The sequence below is a fragment of the Panicum hallii genome, chromosome 4 (assembly GCF_002211085.1).
Source record: "Panicum hallii strain FIL2 chromosome 4, PHallii_v3.1, whole genome shotgun sequence".
Taxonomy (NCBI): Eukaryota; Viridiplantae; Streptophyta; class Magnoliopsida; order Poales; family Poaceae; genus Panicum; species Panicum hallii.
The window spans coordinates 46,757,566-46,782,069 of NC_038045.1; the positions used below are offsets into that span (position 1 = coordinate 46,757,566).

At 48.6% G+C, this 24,504-nt stretch overlaps 3 protein-coding genes and 1 long non-coding RNA gene across 4 annotated transcripts; 2 read left to right on the forward strand and 2 right to left on the reverse strand.

The window, feature by feature from the left end:
• The first annotated feature begins 535 nt into the window (after nucleotides 1-535).
• LOC112890707 (pyruvate dehydrogenase E1 component subunit alpha-2, mitochondrial) lies at nucleotides 536-4,347 on the forward strand. Its single transcript, XM_025957559.1, has 8 exons — nucleotides 536-1,498; nucleotides 1,608-1,687; nucleotides 2,088-2,165; nucleotides 3,019-3,114; nucleotides 3,213-3,284; nucleotides 3,456-3,509; nucleotides 3,604-3,669; nucleotides 4,002-4,347. The coding sequence occupies exons 1-8, from the start codon at nucleotides 790-792 to the stop codon at nucleotides 4,044-4,046; spliced, it is 1,200 nt and encodes a 399-aa protein (XP_025813344.1). The 5' UTR covers nucleotides 536-789; the 3' UTR covers nucleotides 4,047-4,347.
• A 6,053-nt stretch (nucleotides 4,348-10,400) lies between these two features.
• LOC112888539 (probable galacturonosyltransferase-like 9) lies at nucleotides 10,401-12,027 on the forward strand. The gene has a single exon (XM_025954763.1). It carries the CDS (start codon nucleotides 10,529-10,531, stop codon nucleotides 11,633-11,635), a length of 1,107 nt encoding a protein of 368 aa, XP_025810548.1. The 5' UTR covers nucleotides 10,401-10,528; the 3' UTR covers nucleotides 11,636-12,027.
• Nucleotides 12,028-16,427: 4,400 nt separating this feature from the next.
• On the reverse strand, nucleotides 16,428-18,212 carry LOC112889771. The gene is made up of 2 exons (XR_003228197.1): nucleotides 17,579-18,212; nucleotides 16,428-16,783 (listed from the first exon to the last, which is right to left on the reverse strand). It is a non-coding gene; the product is annotated as an uncharacterized LOC112889771 (long non-coding RNA).
• Nucleotides 18,213-18,530: 318 nt separating this feature from the next.
• On the reverse strand, nucleotides 18,531-23,838 carry LOC112890130 (pyrophosphate--fructose 6-phosphate 1-phosphotransferase subunit beta-like). The gene is made up of 16 exons (XM_025956992.1): nucleotides 23,565-23,838; nucleotides 23,272-23,427; nucleotides 22,807-22,928; nucleotides 22,505-22,558; nucleotides 22,263-22,369; nucleotides 21,987-22,092; nucleotides 21,729-21,792; nucleotides 21,152-21,240; nucleotides 20,696-20,827; nucleotides 20,449-20,619; nucleotides 20,248-20,363; nucleotides 20,062-20,173; nucleotides 19,573-19,657; nucleotides 19,364-19,408; nucleotides 19,201-19,269; nucleotides 18,531-19,101 (listed from the first exon to the last, which is right to left on the reverse strand). The coding sequence occupies exons 1-16, from the start codon at nucleotides 23,755-23,757 to the stop codon at nucleotides 19,025-19,027; spliced, it is 1,698 nt and encodes a 565-aa protein (XP_025812777.1). The 5' UTR covers nucleotides 23,758-23,838; the 3' UTR covers nucleotides 18,531-19,024.
• Between the last annotated feature and the right edge of the window lie 666 nt (nucleotides 23,839-24,504).

Consider the following 24,504-nt stretch of genomic DNA (forward strand, 5'->3'; position numbering starts at 1 on the left):
AACGGCCACCCCTTTTTCGAATTTTAGTTTTTTTTAGCCCATTTTTAAAAAAAATTCAAAATTTCACTACCGCGGTCCAAAAGTTCTGTTTGGAGCGGCTTGGGCCTTCACAGCCGGGAATGTTAAAACGGCCCATGTTTTTGCCGAAAGCCATCCGGGCCGGCCTGGTTGCACTCCACCCCCACCCGCAGCCTGCTGTGGCTGGGCTGGCATGCCGAACCAATGAGGTCCAGGCCCAGCATAATAAACTGAGACGGCCGCAAGGGCCTGGAATCCTGGATCAGACGAGCGAGCCTGCTCACCCCCGCCGCCGTCGCGAAGGAATAGAATCGCCGCCCCTGCTCGGGTGTCGTCGGACTCACGCGTCCCGGGTCCCGACCAGACCAGCGACGGACAGGTGTTTGTACGTCGACAACGACCGGCCAACCAAACGCGGCCGTGTGCTCCAGCAACGGCACGGCTCCCAGGTCGCTTTTACCGGCGAGCCACCTGTGCGCCGTGCCTGCTTTGTTTAATGGCAAAGAGTCGCGACTCACGAGTGAGCTCACCAAGGTCCGGAGAAGCCGCAGGCCAGGTTCGCGTCGACGCGGCACGCGCCGTCCTCCCGTTCGTCGCGCGGCGCCACGACGCGCACGCGCCGAGCTAAACCGAGCACCACGCGTCCGCGCGGCGGCTCCCACGCACCCGCCCCCCGCCACTCCGCCGAACACCGCCCCGGCTCGGGTCGCTCGCCGCCTAACCTTCTGCTCTGCTCCGCTGCGTGCACCCGTTCCCACCACCCTGCACGCCATGGCCGCGGCCATCCTCCGCCGCCTCACCACCCTCACCCCCGCCGCCGCCGCCAGCGCGCGCGTGGCGCCGCGGCCGCTACTGCCGCTGCTCGCGCGCGGGGTCTCCGACTCCACGGACGCGATCACCGTGGAGACCTCGGTGCCCTTCAAGTCCCACATCGTGGACCCGCCGTCCCGCTCCGCCACCACCTCCGCGCGCGAGCTCCTCTCCTTCTTCCGCGACATGGCCCTCATGCGCCGCTCCGAGATCGCAGCGGACTCCCTCTACAAGGCCAAGCTCATCCGCGGCTTCTGCCACCTCTACGACGGGCAGGAGGCCGTCGCCGTCGGCATGGAGGCCGCCATCACCCGCGCCGACGCCATCATCACCGCCTACCGCGACCACTGCCTCTACCTCGCGCGCGGCGGGGACCTCGTCGCCGCCTTCGCCGAGCTCATGGGCCGCCGGGACGGCTGCTCCAGGGGCAAGGGGGGGTCCATGCACTTCTACAAGCGGGACGCCAACTTCTTCGGCGGGCACGGCATCGTCGGCGCGCAGGTGCCGCTCGGGTGCGGCATCGCCTTCGCGCAGAGGTACAGGAAGGAGGGCACCGTCACCTTCGACCTCTACGGCGACGGCGCCGCCAACCAGGGCCAGCTCTTCGAGGCGCTCAACATGGCAGCGCTCTGGAAGCTGCCTGTCATATTGGTCTGCGAGAACAACCACTGTGAGTTCTGCTATTTTACCAAGTGCGGTTGTTCTGTAATCATACTGTTCGTCGGTGTAATTCGAAAATTGGAATTGGAGTGATTTTTGTCGGTACCTGATTTGTGCAGATGGGATGGGGACTGCAGAATGGAGGGCATCCAAGAGCCCTGCTTACTACAAGCGCGGGGACTATGTGCCTGGATTAAAGGTAAAAACTCTTTGTCGGTTTGGTTTATTGCAGAGTTGATGGACAATTGTGCATAGCAACTTGCAAGTGAACTGGACACTATAGATTGGTTTTGTAAATGATAATTTGGTTGCGCGCTGTGCGGTGTTCAATTATTTAGCTGTGATACTGTTGGAATGTTGGGTTTGATCTGATCTCATAAATTGTAGGATGAAACTCGTAGTAGTTTTAAGGACTAGCAGCACTCTGATTTTTTGAACCTTCTAAGGCTTGATTGTATACATTATGGAAGTACGGTCGAGATTGATCTTCATTTTGAATTCCTTGGTGCAGCAAAGTCTGCAAAGTGGGAGGTTGATTTTGGTCACCACGTCTGCAATTGAGTGCTTGGCACTGAGATGGTAACTTGTGTTTGGTGCAGGTCGATGGAATGGATGTTCTTGCTGTGAAGCAAGCTTGCAAATTTGCCAAAGATCATGTCCTTGAAAATGGACCGATTGTAAGTATTTCAGAAACAACTCTGATTTTTCTCATTTGGATGCATATCTTGGAGCACATAATTCATCACGTACGGGGTTAGGCTGGAATGCATTACTAGCGTTTCATTACTGGTCATGCTACGGTACACAGGATACATACACTGTAAGGAAAAGAGAAAATGCTGGAAAGCTTAATTATGCTACGGGCTGATACCACACATCTTCCTGTCTAGTAGCTTGACCATTGTTTCCCCCTCTGTTTTCTACGTAGAATGCAAACTTCTTTTTAGATTAAATGCAATCTTACTAGTGAAATGTGTAAATATTATGTTATGCAATCAGAAGCACCCTAGAATACTACTTGAATTCAGCTTCATTTCTTTTTTCCCTTTTGAGACCAACTTCAGTGTTCTGCGGCAACATTTCAACTGAATGTCAGGTTGCTGTGCTTTTACACTTTTATCTTGAGTTCAATTCTTGTTGATGAGATTTTCTTTGCTGGCATATGTTACCCAATGCAGGCTTGCTTTTGTTTTAAACATGTGTTTATCACCATGTCTATTGAACAAGCAAATCTAGCATGCTACATTTGTGTTGGATGATATTCATTGCAGATTTAGTAGTTAGTACTTACTCCTAGAAGCATGTTTTGTCAGCATTTCTTGTTTTCTCTTGTAGAAAGCAGCAGTTGTTGTCCCTTTTAGGTCCCTGTTATTTTTCCTTAGTGGACATGCTTTGGAAATATATGGTCGATCATTAATTGATTCTGGTTTCGAATGTGCTATCAGGCTCATTGACATCTATTTTATAATATTTTTCATTAAAGCTGTTGGTTACTTGGTTACCATAGTTCCATTCATTCCTTATTTTTAGATTCTTGAGATGGACACCTATAGATACCACGGGCACTCTATGTCAGATCCTGGTAGCAGCTACCGCACCAGGGATGAGATTGCAGGGATAAGACAGGTTAGGACGGCAATTGTCTCACCACTTGAAAAATCTGTTCCTCTAAGGGCGGACATTCCGAATGATTTATTTGTGTTATGAGCTCATGATACTAACAGGAGCGTGATCCAATCGAAAGGGTTAGGAAGCTCATATTGGCCCATGACTTCGCAACAGCCCAAGAGCTAAAGGTATTATTTGGATTGTTAAGACAACAAACCATCACAAAAGGTTTTCTTAGCGGACATAGAAAAGAAATGCATCACAAAAGCACATGGCTTTGAACATACTTTACTTGGCAGATAGAAGACAATCTGAATTGTGCATGAAATTCATTAAGACTGCCTATTCTTTCTCATTAGGACATGGAAAAGGAGATAAGGAAGCAAGTTGATGCAGCCATTGCTAAAGCAAAGGTCCAAGTCTCAGCTAAACATGTTCAATGCCTACACGTCCTTGATTTGTTCAAACTAATTCTGCTTACGAGTTGATGGGAATTTATATGTGCAGGAGAGTCCAATGCCCGATCCGTCCGAGCTCTTCACAAACGTTTATGTCAACGACTGTGGTTTGGAGGTAAGCAGGTGTTAAGGGCTAATTCATTCCGGATTCTAGATGCTTAGGTAGTTTTCCTTCTCCGTGCCTGGAAATTCCCATGTGCCCATAACCTGTGTCTTAACGTAAACTACACTTCAATTCAAAACCTGTTGCATGCTTCTCTGAATTGAGCCCGGGATTACTAAATTGGAACGGGCCCAGACGAACAAGTAGCATACCGTTGATAAGGAGAACTAGCAAAGTGCAAACTCGTATCTGCTTGCTCTTGCTGTAGGCTGGTTAGTTTGCAAGTGGCATAACACTCTGAACCGGATGTTCTATGCTAATCAACGATCTTTTCCGTGACGCAGTCCTTTGGGGTGGACAGGAAGGTGGTGAGGACCGTTCTTCCGTAGGCTGGCAAATAAGGACAGTTTCAGTACTAATACGCATGGACATATGGTGCCTACCGAGGATAGCTGCACTACCAGCCGAATACAGGCGAAGGGATCCTCAGCGTTGCTTCTTCTGCTTCGAAATAAGCTTGTACAGATGCATACGACTGCTTGCTGGATTCTGGTTTCTGCATCACGCAGCAGTGGTCCTTCCCTTTTGGACCCCTGTTTACAATTTCCTCTGGCCGTTGAGTTGTCACAATGTGCAGCTGAAACCTTCTCGTGTGTGATGCAGATGCAACATCTTCTGCCTGATGTATTGTGTTCACGGAATCTTTCTTTCTGAATTCTGATGAAGGATCCCAACAGTTGGAAAGAAAAAACACAAAGAAAACTCTCGAGTCTTGTACGGAAACGGGATGCTCAATGACGGAAGACGAAATTTAAATGGGCCACTCGGTGTGTGGTGATGAAGCGATTACTAGGTCCATGGTCCTTTCTGGGCTGGGCTCGATTCGCTTGCCTCTTTACCATTCAGGCCCAAAAATGGAGGGCAAACATCTTCCTATCCCCGTTCGCCGTGCAGTCGCGCTCGTACGCTGATCTCTACGGATGGAATGATGGGGGCAGAAGAAGACGCGAAGTTCGAGATCAGCGTACCGGTCCCGTGGCACAGGTGGTGCTACCATGTGGCTACCACCTGCCCACCCACCACAGGGCAACTCACAGCGTCGCCAAGACCTGACTGACGACGAGCAGGACAAAGATCAAGATGAGCACAGGGAAGTAGCCGTTGGCCAAGCAGCATCCGCCGCGGCGGCGGTCCAGACTCCAGACCGATCTCCCTGCAGTTCGGTGAGCCCCGGCACGCTGTTGAAACTCTACAAGCTACTCCTTCAGCCAAGGATAGGAGGGGTTTCCAGGCGCAGCGACGCCTCCCTCAGCAGTGGTCCAAGAGAGCATACTTACACGCTCGCGTCGCTGTCAGGCGGCTCAGGGACAGCCGGACATGCCGCGGTGGCGCTCCTGCCGGCCGCCCGTAACCGCCGGACGTCGACGCGCCCGCTCACCGTGCGCGCGCGGGGCGGGTGGTGTCCTCAACATGCGCGTGTCGACCCGCTCCCAGCCCCCGCGCGGTTTCCTCCAGCTGCGAGTCCCGTGCGGGCGACGAGCAACGGGAGGAAGGCCCGGGAAGCCGGCGAGAGCGAGGCCTGTGCTCCGGTCTCCGGAGGCTGGACGGAAAGAGCGACCCCGCCGGCGCGTTGCCATCCCGGGTCTGCCGAGCGAGACCGGCGGAGGACACGAGTGACTGATCCCCGGCGGCCTCTCTCTTACCATGGACGACCATGGGTCAAAACACAAGGTCCCCGGCCACCAGGTGACGAACCACGGAGCCGAGTCTCTCTCCGTGCACGCGGTGGTGATCCGCCGCGACGGGCACGACAGGGAGACTCGCGACCAGGGACTACCAGGTGAAACAACAGAACAAGCCCCGGCAGCGACAAGGCGCGCGCGCTGGCACGACACCGTTCCCGGCGGGCCGTCGCTGCTCGCAGGCGCGCCGCGTGTGCTGACTGCTCCGAGACTTTGAAGGGGCTTTTCGTTTTCGTTTACCAGCAGCTGAGTTCGCTTTCGCGTCCACCGGCCGGCTGCTGTGGCGTTCTCGGGCGAACGTTCCAGAAGAAGCATTTGAGGACGACTGCTTTTCGTGAGAGCGGCAGGAGGCTTTCGGCCCCCGATCGCAAGCCAACCACGGCTCGAATTATTGTTTTTTTTTCTTGAGAGAACAGAATGGAACCTGGTTACATATTATTGTTGGAATTCTGGAGGAATCCAGTGCTGTGCTGAGGAGTTGTACTGGTTTTTAGGAGTAGCAAATTTGTGTCTCCCAGCAGTCAGGACTTGGACATCAAGACAGGAGGGCTTCGGGCTTACTACTCGGACGAGGGATACCATTCGTGCTGGTGGGGGATAACACCCTTCCTTTTCCAAAGTTTTCTTTTTCGAAAGAACATTCCTTTTCCAGAGTTTTGCTGGGATCATTGCGCTATACTGTACGTACACTGTGATTACACTCGTGCGTGCCAAGCAACACAAGTAAAGCTAGCGCCCAGTTTGGTTGGGTACTCCCTCCCTGATACCCTATGCCCACCAAACGTATCCACATTCCACTGCTTGCATAACAAGTTTGCACTCATCGCTCGGGAATGGCTCCATCGAAAAAACGAAGAGTATACAATTAACAGGCACAGGCCATCGTTGATTAGTATTCCATGTCTCACGGACAATTAGGCGTTCATAAGTATGCATATACTTGTGCGAGCATTTCCGTCTACTCCTTTCGTTCTGAAATACAGGGTATTCTAACATTTTCATGATAAATTAAGGAGATCAGGAAATAACGCATGTACCTCTACGTAATATCTTGTTTGGTTGTCATTTTACTGATTTCGTAGCCAGTTTGGGAATAATTACTTTCCAAATCACCCCAGAACATCTTATATTTAGATACAAATTTTGAATCCCTCGGTACCTTATATTTCAAGATGGAGAGTCGAAAAATATATGTCCTGCTATTCTCAAAGCTACGGAATCAAGTCAAACGGTTAAACCAGAGTTACGAATGGTGCTCTCTGTGATGTAGACAAGATTAGCACTAACAACCGATTTCAGCATGGCAGATAAAAGATGATATAGTACTCCCAACCATAAAAAGATACCGATGTTAGTTGTGTGCAGTCCGTGGAAACTTTCGAGCATATAGTTGTGATTTCTTTTTTAAAAAAAAGGAATATAATTGTCTTTTGAAAACGAAGCGTATGAAAGCCATTTCAAAGTATTGTGGTTCTGATGTGTTTTGCAGCTCGGGATGAGGGGCCCAGCTGCTCGTGTCCGCGTAACGAGCTCGGCTCAGCAGGCGATCGAAGGAAATGAAATGAACCCACGCCAAAAGTGAGGCGCCCGTCCAGCTGGCCGGGCCCGCCACTCCCCCTCCTTTCCCTTCCGCAGAAAAAGAAAAATTCCGGTTCCTTTCGGGGAATCCAGCCGGCCGTTTCACACTACCTGTTCTCCACTCCCGTCGGCACATTTTGCTAGACGAACACAGCCACACCAAGGCCGCGCAGGCGACGGCACGGCGGCGGAACGCCACTCGAGAATGTCCCGGAACACGTCTGTTTTTCGGCTCCAGAGTCTTTGAACCGCTCCACGTGGAAGATTCCTCTGAACTTTGCGGCGGGTTTGCAAATGGTGTGAATCGGAAGACACAGTAAATAATAATAATAATGGCACCCCACCTACTCACTGATCCTCCCATCAATGGCTAATCCCCCAGCTTTCCGCAAGCGAGAGAGAGAGAGAGAGAGAGATCAGGGCGCCACGCCCCGCAGCGGGAAAACTTTTGCAGGCGAAAAGGCGGGGCGGGGCTGCGCTGCGGCGCCTGCAAAAGTTGCCGCGGCACGGGATCAGCCTTGGTGCCCCAGATCCGAGCACACGTACTAGGGATAGCTGCTATGAAGAAGTACGGCCTGCATACCGTAGAGGATAGCATAGGGGTAGAGGCTGTTCATTCGCTCTTGTACCCGCCACGATTGTTACGAGAGATTTCTCCAGCTCCTGCGCCTTGTTTAGATCCCTTCCAACAACTGGTTAGATTTCTTCCAACTTCCAACTTTTTCCATCGCATCAATTTTGGGACATATGCATGGAGCAGTAAATGTATGTAAAAAATAACTAATTGCACAGTTTAATTGTACATCACGAGACGAATATTTTAAATCTAATTGGTCCATGATTAGATAAAATTTATCAAATACAAACGAAAACGTTACAGTAGCAAAAAGTTTCAAAAATTATAAAAATTTGCGATCTAAACGGGCCGCCTTCTTCCGCAAAATTCGTGTCTTGCACTACCACTTGCCTGATGCCCTCTGCTGCGCAAGTTCGGCGGCTCATGGCGGCGCTGCTACGATAGTAGGGGTCGTTCAGAATTTCGGATGGAGGAGCACATGCACGTGACTGGAGTGCACGGTACGCCCAAGTGGCATAATGATGCGTTTTTTAGGCACCACCTTGCCAGTGCCCCTGGACACCCCGGCTACCTTGGCAGTATAAGATTTCCGACGATGCCCCCAACCACCCGTGCTCTGCTACGCATCACAAAGTGTTTGGTTACTGGCCCTAACGCATTATTTTTAACTGCCGGGGTTTACCGGCCCGTCGGAGAGAGAGAGCCGTCCGTGCAAAGCTGAAACGGTGCACCTACCCATTTTGTAGGGTTGCTCTCTGCAGGGTTCCGTAGCATGAAGGTGCAATAATAATGTGACAGATGGCAAATTGTATGCCATACCTCCTAAAAGTTACTTCAATCCAGTTGATACTTGTAATTCAAGCCGATACAATGCGAAAGGGTGTGTTGAAGAGGCAAGACATAATAGTGAGCACTAATGGAAATCATCATTCGTCCTTGCAAAACGATCTGCCATAGCCTAGAGATAGAAAGCACCATATAGGTATAAAAAATATGAATGCTAATTGAAAGTTAGCACGATCACAACTGGCAAGAACAATCAACCATCGCGAACATCATGGCAAAGTATAAGAACCGACAAAAACGATTCGCCATAGGCCCATAGCCTAAGGGTAGAAAACAACCAAATAATACTAACGTGAGTACAATGCTAGATATTGATTGACTCAAATATATATCCATGAACTACAAATTTGTTGAACTACCTCCAACGATTATAGTCATAGTATTGAAGTTAGCCATAGATTGAAGGTCTCTGCCACGACCATGGGGCCACATGACAGAATAAATGTAAATCACGGTAGTACAATTGCACAAGTATTATTCCTCATTAGCACATTTATTAACAGTAAATTCACATGCATTTTCATGAAAAAAGGTATCTATCTTTCTCTGAGTAGTAACAGAATCCAAGTACAAAGTAAAATGTACCTCCACATTCATATAGGCAGGCACCCTAAAAGATCTAACCAACATCTTTACATTGCGTAACTTAAGTTATATTCACTTATGCAATCGTGGCTAAAAAAAGATAGTTAGCTCATTTTGACATAATGATGGTTCCAAGAATAAAAAATAATAATAGTTCACCATAGCTTTTATATAAAAGTATATGTGACAGATATGCTAGCACGAGAAGATGACTAGATATTGTAATTTTCGCATCCATCAGGTAAAAGTTAGTAGTACCATATCTAACAATTGTAAAACCACATATATTGAATTCAAATATAGACCAAAGATCCTATCTACAACCATATAGATGAAGCTATTGGAACAAAAGAGAATTTAATTGAGAGTTAGTATCATCAACCAAAATAGTTGACCCTCAAATTCCGACAAAATTATAATGCTTAGGAAGTGATAAAGTATATGAACTACAAAAAGTTGTTGGCCACAGCCTGAAGATAGAAAACAATACTAGTACAAGTACATAGCTAGATATTGATTTTCTCACCATATCCATGTACTAGTACTATCTCCAACAATTATAGTTATGGTATTAAAGTCAGACTTCAATTTAAATATATATGCCAAGACCATCCAACCACTTGACATTAGAAAAAAAATTATGAATTAAGGTAGTACAGCCGTACAATTTTTTTCCCACAACATGCATCCTCTATTAAAAAAATGCATATGCATTTTATTATGAGAAAATACGAGATAACTATGTTACTTTAGGAGTTTAAGTAGTAACAGAATGTAACTACTATAAATGTATCTCCACGGCTGCATAGACATGTGGCGTACAAAGAGTGAAGTAGAGCTACCGGATATCTTTACATTGCGTAACGTAAGTTATATTGCTCTAACAGAAAGTTAGTGCAACCGTGGATAACAAAGCCATTAACCCTTAGCTTCCGACAAAATAATAATACGAGAAACATGAAACCGATACCGATCCACCGTATCCTAGAGATATAAAAGAAAACTGGACGCACATCCGAGCGAGTAGATATTATCTTTTCATATCCAAATCTGCAGACTACGGATCAGTTGTGCAATAACTAACCATTCTAAAAACCGCAAACATTGAAGTCAATTGGGAGACCAAACATCCTCTTCCACGACCATCCTACCACATGACAGATTGACAGTAGAATAAACACGGATCAAATGTTGTTGCTCACAGCCTGCAACAGCTACCGAGAGGCACCAAAAACCGGAAACAAACAGCGCAAGCTGCACAACTGGGAGCCAACCCATCCACACGCCAAAATCAACGCGCTTCCCCAAGCACGCACGGGACGCCCTCCCCTCCCCTCCCCCGGCCGTTTATCGCTAACGCCACCCGCGTTTTGTACACGCAAACAGCTACCGCCCGCGGCTTCCCACCGCAATACATACGCCTCCCCCCACCGACCACTCCCCTCCTCACTACTGCGAGACAGCGCAGCACAGGCTGCCGCCCGCCGCAGGGAGAGGAGAGAATCCGAGAAGGCGCACAGGAGCACCCTCGTCGCCGGCGTCCATGGGCGGCGCCGCGGGCGAGGCGATGCGGGCCGGTGTTGTGGCGGTCTTCTTGGCCGTCGCGGTCTCGGGGGCGGCGGCGGGGACGCTGCCGAGGTTCGCGGAGGCGCCGGAGTACCGCAACGGGGAGGGGTGCCCGGCGGCGGCGGCCGGGGTGTGCGACCCGGGGCTGGTGCACATCGCCATGACGCTGGACGCGCACTACCTGCGGGGGTCCATGGCGGCGGTGTACTCGCTGCTCAAGCACGCGTCCTGCCCGGAGTCGATCTTCTTCCACTTCCTGGCCTTGGAGGCCGGCGCCGCGGCCGGGGAGGAGCCGGAGCCGGAGCTGCTGCGGCGCGCGGTGGCCGCGTCGTTCCCGTCGCTGCGGTTCGAGATCTACCCGTTCCGCGCCGAGGCCGTGGCGGGGCTCATCTCGGCGTCCGTGCGCGCCGCGCTCGAGGCGCCGCTCAACTACGCGCGGAACCACCTGGCGGACCTGCTCCCGCGCTGCGTGCCCCGGGCGATATACCTCGACTCCGACGTGCTCGCCGCCGACGACGTCAGGCGGCTCTGGGAGACGCGCCTGCCCGCCGCCGCCGTGGTGGCGGCGCCCGAGTACTGCCACGCCAACTTGTCCCGCTACTTCACGCCGGCCTTCTGGTCCGACCCGGGCCTCGGCGCGCGCGTCTTCGCCGGGCGCCGCCGCCCGCCATGCTACTTCAACACCGGCGTCATGGTCATCGACCTCCGCCGCTGGCGCGCCGGCAACTACCGCCAGCGCATCGAGCGCTGGATGGAGATCCAGAAGGAGAAGCGCATCTACGAGCTGGGCTCGCTGCCCCCGTTCTTGCTCGTCTTCGCCGGCGAGGTGGAGGCCGTCGACCACCGCTGGAACCAGCACGGCCTCGGCGGCGACAACGTGCACGGCAGCTGCCGCCCGCTCCACGACGGGCCCGTCAGCCTCATGCACTGGTCGGGCAAGGGCAAGCCTTGGGACCGCCTCGATGCCGGCAGGCCGTGCCCGCTCGACCACACCTGGAAGTCATATGACCTCTACATCCCCAGCGACGGCGCCGTCTCGCCGGCGTCCGGGCCTGCATTGGCCGCATCCTTGTTTTCATGGTAGAGAAGAGCTTTGTAGTTCCATAGGCGCAACAGTTACTCGCTGATTGAGCGGTTCTTGGCAATGGCAATGTGCTCCATTGCATTGTCTTGCTGCAGCTGTTGTCACTGCCGCTATGAGCTAGCTGCCGCTCATGGTGGGCTGTGTACAGGGCGGTGAAGGGGGAGGGGGAGCGGCGGCGACAGCAGGGGAACGAGAATAGGGGATGAGTTGATAGAAAGGGGGAGCTCTTGCTCTTTTGGGTAGAATTCAGATTGGTTATTTGGGGGGATTTTGATTATTTTTGGTCCGGCCGGTGATCCTTGGGGTTCCCAATTCTCTCGATTGGAGGGTGTACAATTAGGAAAGACTTGGAATTTTGTTCTATTATTGATCATTCTTTGATTCATATGCAATGCCTGCCTTATTGACTCTAATTCGTACAAAATGATCTGATTTTAGCTTTTAGATGAACTGAACTGTCTGGAATGCCTTGTATATGATGTGAATTCTCAGCGGAGCACACAACAAGCAATTATCTTCCCTGAAATGGTTCTTGAAATGCTCATAATTCTCGATCAAATCTGAAATGCTCAAGCCTCAAAAGTCTGAGGTAAATGCTTATGATCCAAGAACTAGCATAATCTAAACGTTCTGTAGATTGAAGATTCATGTCGCTGAAATGTCACATTGGTCAACCTTATGTGATATGTACTATCTCTGAATGAACTCTTGCAACATGCCTATGTAACTGCAGTTGGATTGTTCATGATGTACATTCTACTCCTGAGTGGTAACTATTCCCTGCTATACGCTCTGTACCTATTTAAATTCTGTATCAATTACATTCTACTGCTAATGATCGGGCTGGAGCCTGAATTATAGCATTGGAACCGATATCTGTTTATGGAAGAACATCTCTGTTGCATCTGCAGTTGGATTTCTCCTGCTATACCAACCTCTTATTGATCCAGCAGAATCCTGAAATTTTAGACCTGGAATTGAATTCCTGTTTCTGAAGTAGTTGTTCTGGAACATGTCTTTTCCATCTCTGGTTGGATTCTTTCCCAATGGAACACACTCCCACAGATTGATGAGAACAGTTGCAGTATTTCGATTCTATACAGACATCTACTAGGCCAGGAATGAATATTCTTCATAGCCCACACAAGAGGCCTGTGACCGGGAAACTTTAAAGTTTCCCCTGAGGAGGTTGTGCCAATTAACTTCCTGCCTGCTCTAACCATGGACGATACTTGAATATGTATGCGCAGCAAGGGTTACACCATTTACCAAACCGCGCGGTGTTTCCAGTATCAGAGTGCCAACCTCGGTTTTTCCAAGTGCGATTTTCTTTCCAGTAAAAGATGCTTTGCTCACAGCCAAAAAACGATGGTTTGAGACTTGAAGCAACAAAGCAAGAAGCCTGGCATCTGCTTTCTACTGGGCGCATAAAGAATGTGACCAGTTACATGCCAAAGTTTACTCGCTTTTTGTACAAGCAAAACCATCACAAGAAAGGTGAGCAACCAACTAATGACCGGCCATAGCATCGCAAGCTCCAGGCAGGGCAAGTTCAGCCAATCATTGCCAGTATTCTTGTGCACCTGCTTTTCTTTCTAATCCAATCTCGCTTTCCCTTTCCTTTCGATCTTTCCGCCCACACGCATGAGCACAAGTGTGGGTACGAGCTCGTCTCCTCCACCCATCCACTCCACTGGGCATCGGCATCAGCCACCGAGCCATCAGCGATGAGCGATGGATCGATCCCCTATTGAATACCCCCTGTCAGATGGACACCAGCTGTGCCTGGTGAAAGCAGGGTCTGGCCATGGATCCCATGAATGGTGGTGGTGCGTGTCGCGGCGGAAGGGAGGGGCGCCATCATTTTCAGGTGGTGCCCCGGGGAAGAACTGTTTCCATGTCACGTTGTTGGTCAGAGGATCCGAAGTGGCAGCTGCTTCTGCACAGTGGTGATCCACGCACCATCCATTTTCCTGCTGATGATGAACAAGCAGAATGGGATGTTGCACCGACGAGCATATGCCACCGACAATCTACGAACTGTCTGACTACGTACTCCCTTCGATTCAGAACACATATTGTTCAGGATATCGACACGTTTTACCAGATGAAACTTTGATAATTTTTTTTAAAAAATCATGACATAATCTAGCAGGGATCGCCGCCACCTCCCGGCTGGTCGTATCAGATCCGGGCAGCATTCACGAGCCGTGCCGTGGCGGCGGCGCGGCAGCCCCATAACGCCGGCCGCCGAGATTCAGTTCTCCGTGCGGCGAGCGGCCTAGGCCTATTACACGACGTCGTACTCCGCCGCCACATGCTTGCCGTCCGGCCGGCGGAAATAACTCGGGGGGTTTCAAAGCTTCTGTTTCCGCGCAGGCCGTAACCGTAATGGCCGGCGCAGAATTCGGCCGGGAAATGCCCGGCCGTTTGCGGAAACCGCCGGTTAGCCGCCGTGCCCGGCACACACAGGCACAGGACGCGTTCCGTTGCGGGATTTTTTCCTTCCGGGAAGAATATAACCGACGTGGGGAAGAGGACGAGGGGTCGCCGGCGGCCGCCGCCGCGAATGGTAGCGAGTGATTGCGCTCGCCGGTGTCGTGGTACGGCCGTACGAGCAGCTAGCTGCACGGTGAGGTGACGTTGCTGGTTGCGCATTCATGCCTGGGATGCTACTATGCTAGGTTGACGGTTTTGACATGAGGTTTGGTGAAGTTCCGGCACATTGAGGCAAGAAAAAAAAAGTCCAGATGAGTGAGATCAGAGAAGACATACATGTAAAAAAAGAAAGCAAAGGGAAACTTGAGGCGTTGGATGCCTATGCGGTAGTGCGCACTGCGCAGTGAAGTAGTAGAGGGTAGATGATGTCTTGTCTCCTAAGCTAAGGTTGCTGATGAGTTGGCCTAAACTATACACGATCAAGTGGTGGAAGGTGAAGCGCAAATCTGAGGACAGAGCACGTCGTCGCTCCTCGTCGGTCACAGTCACGGATCGAAAGCCGTAGAAGCTCGTAACCATAGAGGTTGGGGGAATAAAGGGTGCGAGGATAAGATATGATTATGTGTTTGGAATCGAGACCCATGATCCAAGAAAAAGGGGGCACCAAACAACCGTATGAGACGCAAGCGACCCGATAAGCAGGCACGTACATGTTTCTCCACTTGCAACCATGCTCTTCAAATGTTGTACATTGAAAAAACATGAAGTCAATTCTGGGTTGAATTGGACCCGTGCGTTTTCCGATCCTAACCAAACTACTCCATCCATTTCAAATTATAGATCGTTTTAATTTTTCTAGATGGGTACACAGATTTTGCTATGAATCTGGATATACGCTCTATCTAAATATATAACAACAACTATATATCTAAATTTTCTAAAATAACCTATAATTTGGAATGGACGGAGTAACACTCACTAAAATTTTGGATTCGGATTAGTAGATTGCGCCTGGCTGATGGGATTGCGAACTTTGCAATCTAAATGAGTGACCATAATAACTGTGCTAAAGAGAAGCTCCTATTTGAAGTGCCTGGCGTAAGCATAAGGACCGGCGCTAGAATTGGGCCGGGAGATGCTTGGCCGCTTGCAGAAACTGCCCCTTGTTGGAGCACTCCCGTAGTGGAGCAGGACGTGTTTGGTTGTAAGGTTTATCAAGGAATGGGCAAACAAGTAGAAGCAACATGTTTGGTTGTAAGGTTTATCAAGGAATGGGCAAACAAGTAGAAGCAACATGTAAGGTCTGTTTGGTTGACTGCCAATGGCGCCACACCGCGCCTAACGTGCGGCGGCCGATTCAGCCGCCACACCTACGGCGCAAGATGTGTGGCGTGGCGCTGCGTCCGAGACAAGCAACCAAACACGTCTGTAATGCAACAAACCGCCATGTAATGCAACAATATTGCATCGCAGGAAAAATAAGAACCAAGTTTTTTTGGGGGGGTTTAGTTTTCTAGGCATCTCTATCTCTATAAGACGAAAGCGGACCCTGTAATCAGGCCAAGATCGAACGCTCCCTCGGCCACGTCGCTCTTATTTCTCAGTCGTGCGATTCTGATCTAGCGGTAGGAACGGGTTATCGCGAAGTGTCTCGAGCCCGCATTATCCGCACGCCTCGCTCCAGCGCCGCCGCTAACGCGCCACCCCCCGCATGATTCGGAGCTCCTCGCAGCCCGCCAGCGCCCTCCCCATCGCCGTCGAGCAGCGTCGTCTCCCTGCGCGCCGTGGTGGTCGAGGCGCTTCACCGCCGGCTAGCCGAACATCGGCATGCTCCTTGCCGCTGCCCCGCCTGCGCGGCGCCATTGCGAGCCCCTCCGTTGCCGCCGCTGCCATGAGCGCCACGGCCTCGCCGCTGCGGGGGACGCGCTCCACCGCCGGCCGCCTGCCGTGCCCGGCGGCGTGCCGTGACTGCACGACCGCCCAGCTCCTGAGCTCCGACGGGGATTTAGGGGAGAGAAGCAGTGGCCAGTGGAGAAGATCAGAAGGGGAACGGCGTGAGAGAGATGCGGTGCGCGTGGGAACGAGAGAGAGGCAGTTAATTGTTGCTGTCACACGGGTCCCACACATTTATCTCACCTCCATGTCAGCTTTTGCTCCAAGTTAGGGTAACCCCAATGGAACTCTCAAATTTGAGTTTCTATTCCTCTCAACGAGGATCTCTCGTTCAGATTTCAGCCCTCTACTTTTCTTCGCACTCCAACCGAACTTTCATATACCTCCTTACATCTTATATCTTATGTACCTCTTTCTTTATCCATATCCATATCATGTAACTAACAATCTAAGCATTATATATGCAAACATTATTTATTACCAACAATCATTCTATAAATGACTACATTTTCTAGTAATAACTTTTGAATGGAATTATTTTTAACCATTAGTTTTTAATAATTTGGCAGCTAACAACTATTTGAACAACAACTACATTTGCAACGGCTATATTTAAAACAGCTATATTTCAAATTGCTATATTTCAAACGGCTATATTTCGAACGGCAGTACCTTTCATCTTTATTTTTTGTTGTTGCTATTACAAGGAAGGTCCTTCCACTTCTGGGCATGCTGTAGCAGGTTCCAACAATGCAGTAAATCAAATAACCACTTATCTGAATCTGCATCCTTGTACATCACACATGCTTGTTGAATCTACACAGATCACAGTATGTTAGTAACCATACACACAACATGCATATACATTTTGAAACAACTCAAAGGAAAATATTTTATACCCTGTCTTGCTCTTTGACACCGTTTTGATTTAAATGGAGTACTTGAGCGTACCATGAACAAAATTTGCTAACACATCCTTAATAATACCCAACGATGTGAGAGAGAACTGATATTACGATCAGATTCAAAGGTCTTGTGCTTGTGGTAGTACTCATGAATTCGCTGCCAATAAGTACTCCGAGTTTAATCAACAGACTGAATGGGATCCATGCTTACTTCTAGCCATGCCGATGCCAACAAAATATCCTCCTTCTCGCTGAAATTTCTAGTTCTTGTTTCCTATCTTAAGGGGGGAGAAGCCCCTGTAAGTGCCTCTGTAGATGCTTGTTTGTCAGGCATTGCTCCAAAATTGAACTCATCAGCATCAAGCTCATTGCTTCCAACATTGGTCCCCACCAATTCCACCCAGCTTTGCATTTCGAGCTCTTGCAGTTGAGCATGAATAAAAAGAAATGAAACAGTAGTCGGGGATAAAATGAAAGAGCAGCCTTGGGCGCGGACGCGAGGCGGGGCGCCGCCAACCCCCATCAGGCGCGGCTGCAAGGTGGGGCGCCACCGGCCCCCTCGGGCGCGGGGCGCCGCCGGCCCCCACAGGCGCGACCGCCGGCCCCATGGCCGCGGCCGCGGGACGGACCGCCGCCGGATCTACGAGTACTATTTTCCCTCCCTCCCCTACACTGCATGGCTGCCGGAGATGAGAAATCGACATACCTAGCGCGGGGAAACGTCTGTGGACGTCGCGGGAAAAGCTCCATGGATGCGCTGGAGGGCCGGCCGTTGGCGTCGTCACCGGATGAGAGCTCGGCAAAGGAGCTCCTACGAGCGAGAGTCGGAGCGGGAAATAAGCTCGCCTCATCCGTCGGGGTTGTGATGAGAGACCGGTTGGAAAGAGATTTTTGGGTTTTAGCCCTCATAGAGGAGGTATGGGTCTAACAAAAAGCTCGGTTGGAGTTGCCCTTAGCTCGCGGAATCATCGATCCTGTTGGAGGTGGTCTGAGGATAAACTACTAAACTGGAACTTCTCCAGCGAGTGGTGAATCAGGATTGTGTAAGGATACAGATGCACCTTGTGCTCCTGCGTGACTCTGGTGTTTGCTAGGAAATGGCCATGGAGAGCAGCCCCACATACTCCTCTACGTCACGTCACTGCTTGTCAGACGTGCGCATCTTCTTAATATCCAAGACAAACAAGCAAGATACAAACAATGGATAGATTTCTTGAGCAATTATATCAGTCCTGATTTGTATTCTTTTTGTTCATACGGTAATTCATTTCAATAGTTGCTATTCCACCACCAAAGAACCGTCTGAATGTGGTGAGGTTGTATCCAATGGTTTCAGAATTCGTAAGCATGTATGGATTGCATTCTTACTGGATGAGCATGTTGTTTCAAGAATTACGTGATAGATGCCACTGCCATCTTTGGGATGTTTTTCTGGAAGAAGTTTCCAAAATTTTCTTTTGCCAACCCATCTACCACATACAGGTTTAACCATGATGAATAATATAATACCACAAATACGATCACGAGTTCAACAAATTTAGTGTATCTTTTGTTACATGTATCATTTGGTTCGTACATGGAATAATTCAAACTAGATGACGATCCTCTGGTTAGGTTGGGTGAAATGTACCAACTCATACAAGATGAAGCCATCCCACTTGAATACTTGATATAATTTAAAAAATTGGTTGAACCACACCATCCAGGGTCATCCATACATGATGCATGCAACCAAATACATCCTTGCAGTCTCAAACCAACATTGGGGTTGGGGGCATAGCCATATTTCTAGTCTTTGATGTAAATTAGTCCGCTGACACACAAATAAACTAAAATCAGGTAGTATTCCTCTCAACATGGATGGCACGGTACGTACATGTTCACAAGGTTGCGACCATGGTAACAGAATCAGATAATCAGGGCCACAGGACAAGTTTGTGCGTGAATAGGGCAACCGAAACATACAAAAACTAAAACCAGTCCTTATTACTACCACATCCATCCGCCTAACGCAACAAACTCCGGTAAAACCTCTTATTTTTTGACATTTCACAAAAAGGAGACTGCATGCTGCTCTAGAGGAGCCCCAGTCTCCACTTCCAAAACTGTAAGAACAAAAAGAATTAAAGGCGCAGGCCACGTAGACGCATCTCTAAGCCTGGGCGCCGAGTTCCAGCATCAAAGTGTGGTTCGAGTCATCGCTTCCGGGTCCACTGAACTGGATGGGGCCTGTGTCATGAGAAAGGTTAACAAGTCAGATTTGTTTAAACTGGATGGCCGCTAAACTGGTATATGGTGGTCATCTCTAGCAATTTTGTATCTACATACCAGGGCTGATGTATCTGTTCTTGATGGCCCACTCATCTCGCATTGATGCAAACTTCTTGAAAGGTGCACCTGAAATTGGTGTCACAATAAATCATTTTTTTTAAAAATAAAGGGGGCACAAACTAGCCATAACAGTCAGTAACTGCAATGCTAGTGCTCTTACCATCAAGTTCCACCATAGCCTTCTTGATCACTGGCTTGAACTTGCCTGATTGCAGGGAACAATGTCAAACAAATGATGCAGCATGCAGTATAGTCAGAAAATATGACACTAATCAACCAAAAGAGAATAACAAGACTTGACATATCGTTTGCTACTTGAATAAACAGAGAAGTCCACGGTTGAAAGCAGGGTGAAAGCAAGAAAATTACCATGCCTCCTCTCGACATCCATCAATGAAGTCAAAGCAGTTCCACCAACAGTCCATTCTTCTACAGGAGCAGCAAGGTTGCCAACCTGGATCGAGGAAAAAAATTGGCAACTCCAATCATGCAACAACATACAAGAGCTGCCAGAATACCGTATTTCATGAAGAAAAATCCAGGGTTAAACCTAATGCTACAAGGCTATTAGGTTATGAATTTCTCATGTGTCACTATAAGCCATGACTTCGTATCCACTTTACAGTAAGAGCAAAACAAATACAAAGCCATGACTTTGTATCCACTTTACAGTAAGCGCAAAACAAATACAAAATTTTGCAAAGCAACTACGAATATTGGGATGTGACGTTTACATTATTGAGTATTGACACTGGTGCCTGTCTTTCTGTCTCAGGGTGTCTTTGCAGAATTTACAATGCACAGTGCAAATATGCCTCATGAGTATTTGACATAACATGACAAGATAAGCAGGCATACCGAGGTAATAAGTCCTGTCTTCCGACTTTGGAGAAGGGCACCAGATCCATAGCCCAATGCATAGCAATAGCTAGAATCAAAATTAGTAGGAAGACCGCATCTTCCTTCATATCTGCAAGATAACAAACAAGCTGCATGAGAAAGAGTTGGGGGAGAGATTTTCAATGTGCATTATTCATTACTTACCCAAAGAAGTGAGACTGTCCTCTGAAGCTTGCATGGTATCGCCCCTCAGCTTTTCTCTTCTCCAATTCAGTTTCAACCATGGTAATAAGCATTTTCTCAGTTTCAATTTTTGCAACCTGAAATGACATTTTGGACACCAGTCAGAATCATGTCACAAGACTAAGAAAGTTATGAAGATTTAACAATTTTCCCAGTCTTTACCTGAACATTGCCATGAGGATCCCTTTCAAGCAAAAGTTGCTCCTGAATAGTTTTGGGCAAAAAGTCAAACAGCTGTCTGGATTCTGGCTCAAGCTTGCTTTTCCAAGCCCCTGCCTCATCAACAACATCATGTGCCAAAATTTCATTCAATTCCGCAATGAGTTTTTGAACCTGCAAAAGAAAAGGAGTGATATCAGTAATACAGTTTATGCCAACACAAAGTCAGAGGGCATAAAGAGTGTCAAACCTCTGGGATGAAATCAATCAGGCCCTCTGGTATAAGGATAACACCATAGTTGTAACCAAGATCTGCACGCTTGCAGATGATATCGGTAAGGTAGTCTGTGACATTCTTGAGAGTTTGCTTCTTTGCAGCAACCTACAAAGAAAAAAAAAGACGGCATTTGATAAATAATAATGCATAGAAACATAAATAAACAGAATAAAGCCATAATGTGACAAAATGTAACTTGTCAGGTACAGACAATATTCTAGCCCTCTATCTTGTTCTCTAAATGCCATAATGTGAGATTATGCAAGAAAATCGGTAGGGAAGGAGAGCCCTAAGTGTGTATCAAAGAAAATATGTACACTGGTGTGCTGACAACTATATATCCTCCTTGTATACCATTTAATGTCTCTAATCTAGTTAGATAAACGCCAGAGTCATATGGTGCTAATTCAGTGTAGAAAGAATACCAACCTCTTCACCAATGAGTGCAGCATTAGGATGTGTTTGCAAAGCGCACTCCAATGTAATGTGAGAAGCAGCACGTCCCATAAGCCTCACAACTGCAATCATAGCAAGTGATTCTTAGGGATTTGATTGTAAAAGAATGCCAAAAATGTCTATGTGCCATTTGTTATGCTGTTGCATAAATTCATGGACTTATGTGTAAGCATCATAGTATAATGTCACGAAATGCTTGTTGGCATTACATGATGCAAATGACTTCCTTCTCAGCATTTCATTACAGAGAACTTTAATGGTAAAACTTGTCTCCACTATGCTGTACCAAAGAAGTTACGGGATATGTATATTTTCAAGCTTAACTTGGATGTTTGCTAACAAAAAGACCCTGCCAGGTGTGGCATCTTCTCAAATTTGAAATATTGACAACTAATCTGCTTAAATCAACAGCAGTTTTAGGATTTGGCAGTTGCACATGGTATACATTACCTCTGTAAATTTTATCTATTTTATTACCACTGACTCACTTTACCAATTTTATGGAAAATTATCTAGTTTCAGCATGCACAAAAAATACTGATGAACTTACAGTGGTAGTATTTTCCAGTTGACCTTGCATCAGTCATGACATTGCCGATCATTTCAGAGTATATCTGAAACAGAAGATGAGTCATTGTCATGATAGTTCTCGAATGTATCTGTGGCTAGTTAATATCCTAATTTCTCCTTAAATTGCAAGAACGCGTGTAAGCAAGTGCTCCATGGACATGATAGTGAAAGCTTTAAAATCTAGTATAAGATTTGCAGAATACTACATGATAGTGCACATGGATCAAGAATCAGATACCTTGCAAGCAGTATCAAATCCAAAGCTTGTGGGAACCTCCTTACATTTCAGATCTCCATCAATAGTCTTTGGGCAGCCAATGACACGAGTCTTCATGTTTTTTGACCTATGAAGCAAGTTCAAAATTAGAAATCATAATATCTATTTGGTCATGAAGAAGCAGAAAAACAACAATGGTCGAGAAAACAAGTCATCCAGTCTGGCAATGATATTGTAACACCAAAACAGCAGAACATGGTACAAGACCAAAAACACTTAGCAGTGTTAGAAGCCAACCTAAAATATTCTGCAAGGAGGCAGGCATTGGTGTTTGAATCATCACCACCAATGACAACAAGTCCGTCCAAATCAAGCTTGTTGGCTGTGTCTTCAGCTTGCTTGAACTGCACCGGCAACAAAAGGAGTTGAGAGAAAAGATATTGACAGTGAAGTATCAGTTACTTGATATTGATTAGGCACAACTGCCACATAGCAAAAATTGTTTAACCATATATACAAAAACATGCTCAGAGACATACCTGCTCTGGTGTTTCAATTTTGTCCCTTCCACTGCAGATCATATCAAATCCTCCCTATAAAAAAGAAACAATTTAAATGCATCACCAAAACAACAGCGCATGTGTCATGAAAGATCATCCATCAACAGTAGTTGATGTGTAATATTACAATAATCGGACAAGAAACAAAATAAAAATCTCTAAGATTGCACTGGAGAGAATAACTATCATCATGTCTGCTCCTAAATCTTATAGCTAATACTATCAGCCAAACTAACGTGGTTTACGCTGAAGAGAACATATGAGGGAGCCATTTGAGTTACCTGGTTTCTGTAGGGGTATACATAGTCAGAATTGAGCTCCACGTATTTGCACTTCATGATCCCAGCTGGACCTCCCTTGAATCCATACATAGTGCTGCCTTTAGCACGCTCCTGCAGGTAATCTGATCCAACCCAACCAAGCTAAGTCAACCACAAGCAAGCTTCAAAAATCCATCAAAATGCGCCACATACTCCCCACTTTACCAATTCAATTTAATGCACAGATTTATCAAACATATAAGTTCAACTTAGGTGAGTTCAGCCAATCCAGCATCATTTGACTGGTTAGTTCTATCAAGATCTACAATTGTGAAGGTTCACTATCGACAAGCTAGCACGAAGCCACTAATAGACAAATAGAAGCCCATGGTCATCTTCAGATCTACCAAATTTGGTTGAGACGCTTCCATTAGCAACAAAACTGGGTCTTCTAGTGCTCGTGAATGCTTGGTAGCTGGTACTTACCGAAGATGCCGCAGATCACATTGTGCCCGCCTGGCGCCTGTCCACCGGAGAGCACGACACCGACCTTGAGCGGCCTGGTCGCCGCGGGCTCGGCCGACGGCACCAGCGACGCCGAAGGCTGGCCGAACAGGTTGGGGAAGAGCTTGGCGATCTCATCTGCACCAGATCGATCAAAAGACCAACAAATCTGATGAGCTCAAACCCATCGCAGACTGGAGCGTAAGCAGGACCCGAGATCCAGACGAGCATCCGACGATGCGGCGGGCTGTAATGGTCAGAGGAGTCAAGCTTACCGGGGTTGCCCGCGGCGGAGCTGGCGGGCCCGTCGACGACGGAGAAGTCGGAGCGGAGGACGGAGGGGAGGGGCAGCGCGTGCAGGAGGCGGCTCGTCTGCACCTCGCTGTACACGGAGGCCAGCCGCCCGGGCGACGGCCCGTTCGCTGCCGCCGCCGCGCCGCCGTTGGACGTCACCGCCGCCGCCGCCATGTGTCCCGGCTTGGAGAGGGAGCGAGCAGAGTGCGGCTCACTGATCTGGTTTGGTTTGGGGTTGGGGGGAATATGCCGTGGGCGAAGCGAGGGGGGCCGTCGCCGTCGCGGGGGTTTTATGGGGGTAGGCGAGGAGGGTGCGAGGGCGACGGGGTGGGTGTGGCTCGTTTTGCGGGGGAGCCCCTGGGTTTGTGGCGTGTCCCCGGTTTGGTCCGGGAGGCGGTGGCGGCTGACGGAAGCGGACGTGGAGACTGACTGGAGCCCGGATTGCTCTGGTGGTTTTATGGTGTGGCACCTGAAAGCTGGCGGATTTGGGTATCAAGTGGTGTGCCAAGTGAGGTTCGTTGTGGTGGGAGGATTACGAAGTTTTTATGGGTGTATCTGCAAAGATGAGAATCCACGGAGCACGGCGTTTGTCTGGCCTGTCTCTTGGAACCTCGGCTGGCCGTGGTTTCTTCTCGGCTGCATGTCGCTGCCGTTTGGCTGCTGCCTGCTGGTTGTTTTCGGCAGGTGGACGTGCTATCCTGTGTGCTGTCGAGCTTGCAATTGAGCTAGCAGCCTAGTGGAAGTGTGGAACGTAGCCATCAAACTCATTCGACATGTTGAGAAATACATTCTGGTGTCAGGATGATGTTGTTTGCTTTGGCTTTCTTTGTGTTTCTCCCAAAGTAACATTCTTTTCGGACTTCCTTTTTTCTTTATTACAAGAGGATCTATCTGCTCTATGGAAATTATAAAATTTGATAG

Coding starts and splice junctions, on each gene's coding strand:
- LOC112890707 (XM_025957559.1), top strand. CDS start 790: ATGGCCGCGGCCATCCTCCGCCGCCTCACCACCCTCACCCCCGCCGCC. Junction 3,115..3,212: donor AGATTGCAGGGATAAGACAG/GTTAGGACGGCA, acceptor TGATACTAACAG/GAGCGTGATCCAATCGAAAG. Junction 3,510..3,603: donor CAGCCATTGCTAAAGCAAAG/GTCCAAGTCTCA, acceptor TTATATGTGCAG/GAGAGTCCAATGCCCGATCC.
- LOC112888539 (XM_025954763.1), top strand. CDS start 10,529: ATGGGCGGCGCCGCGGGCGAGGCGATGCGGGCCGGTGTTGTGGCGGTC.
- LOC112890130 (XM_025956992.1), bottom strand. CDS start 23,757: ATGGCGGCGGCGGCGGTGACGTCCAACGGCGGCGCGGCGGCGGCAGCG. Junction 22,929..23,271: donor TGTGATCTGCGGCATCTTCG/GTAAGTACCAGC, acceptor GGGTTGGATCAG/ATTACCTGCAGGAGCGTGCT. Junction 19,409..19,572: donor GGATGTCGAGAGGAGGCATG/GTAATTTTCTTG, acceptor CCCTGCAATCAG/GCAAGTTCAAGCCAGTGATC.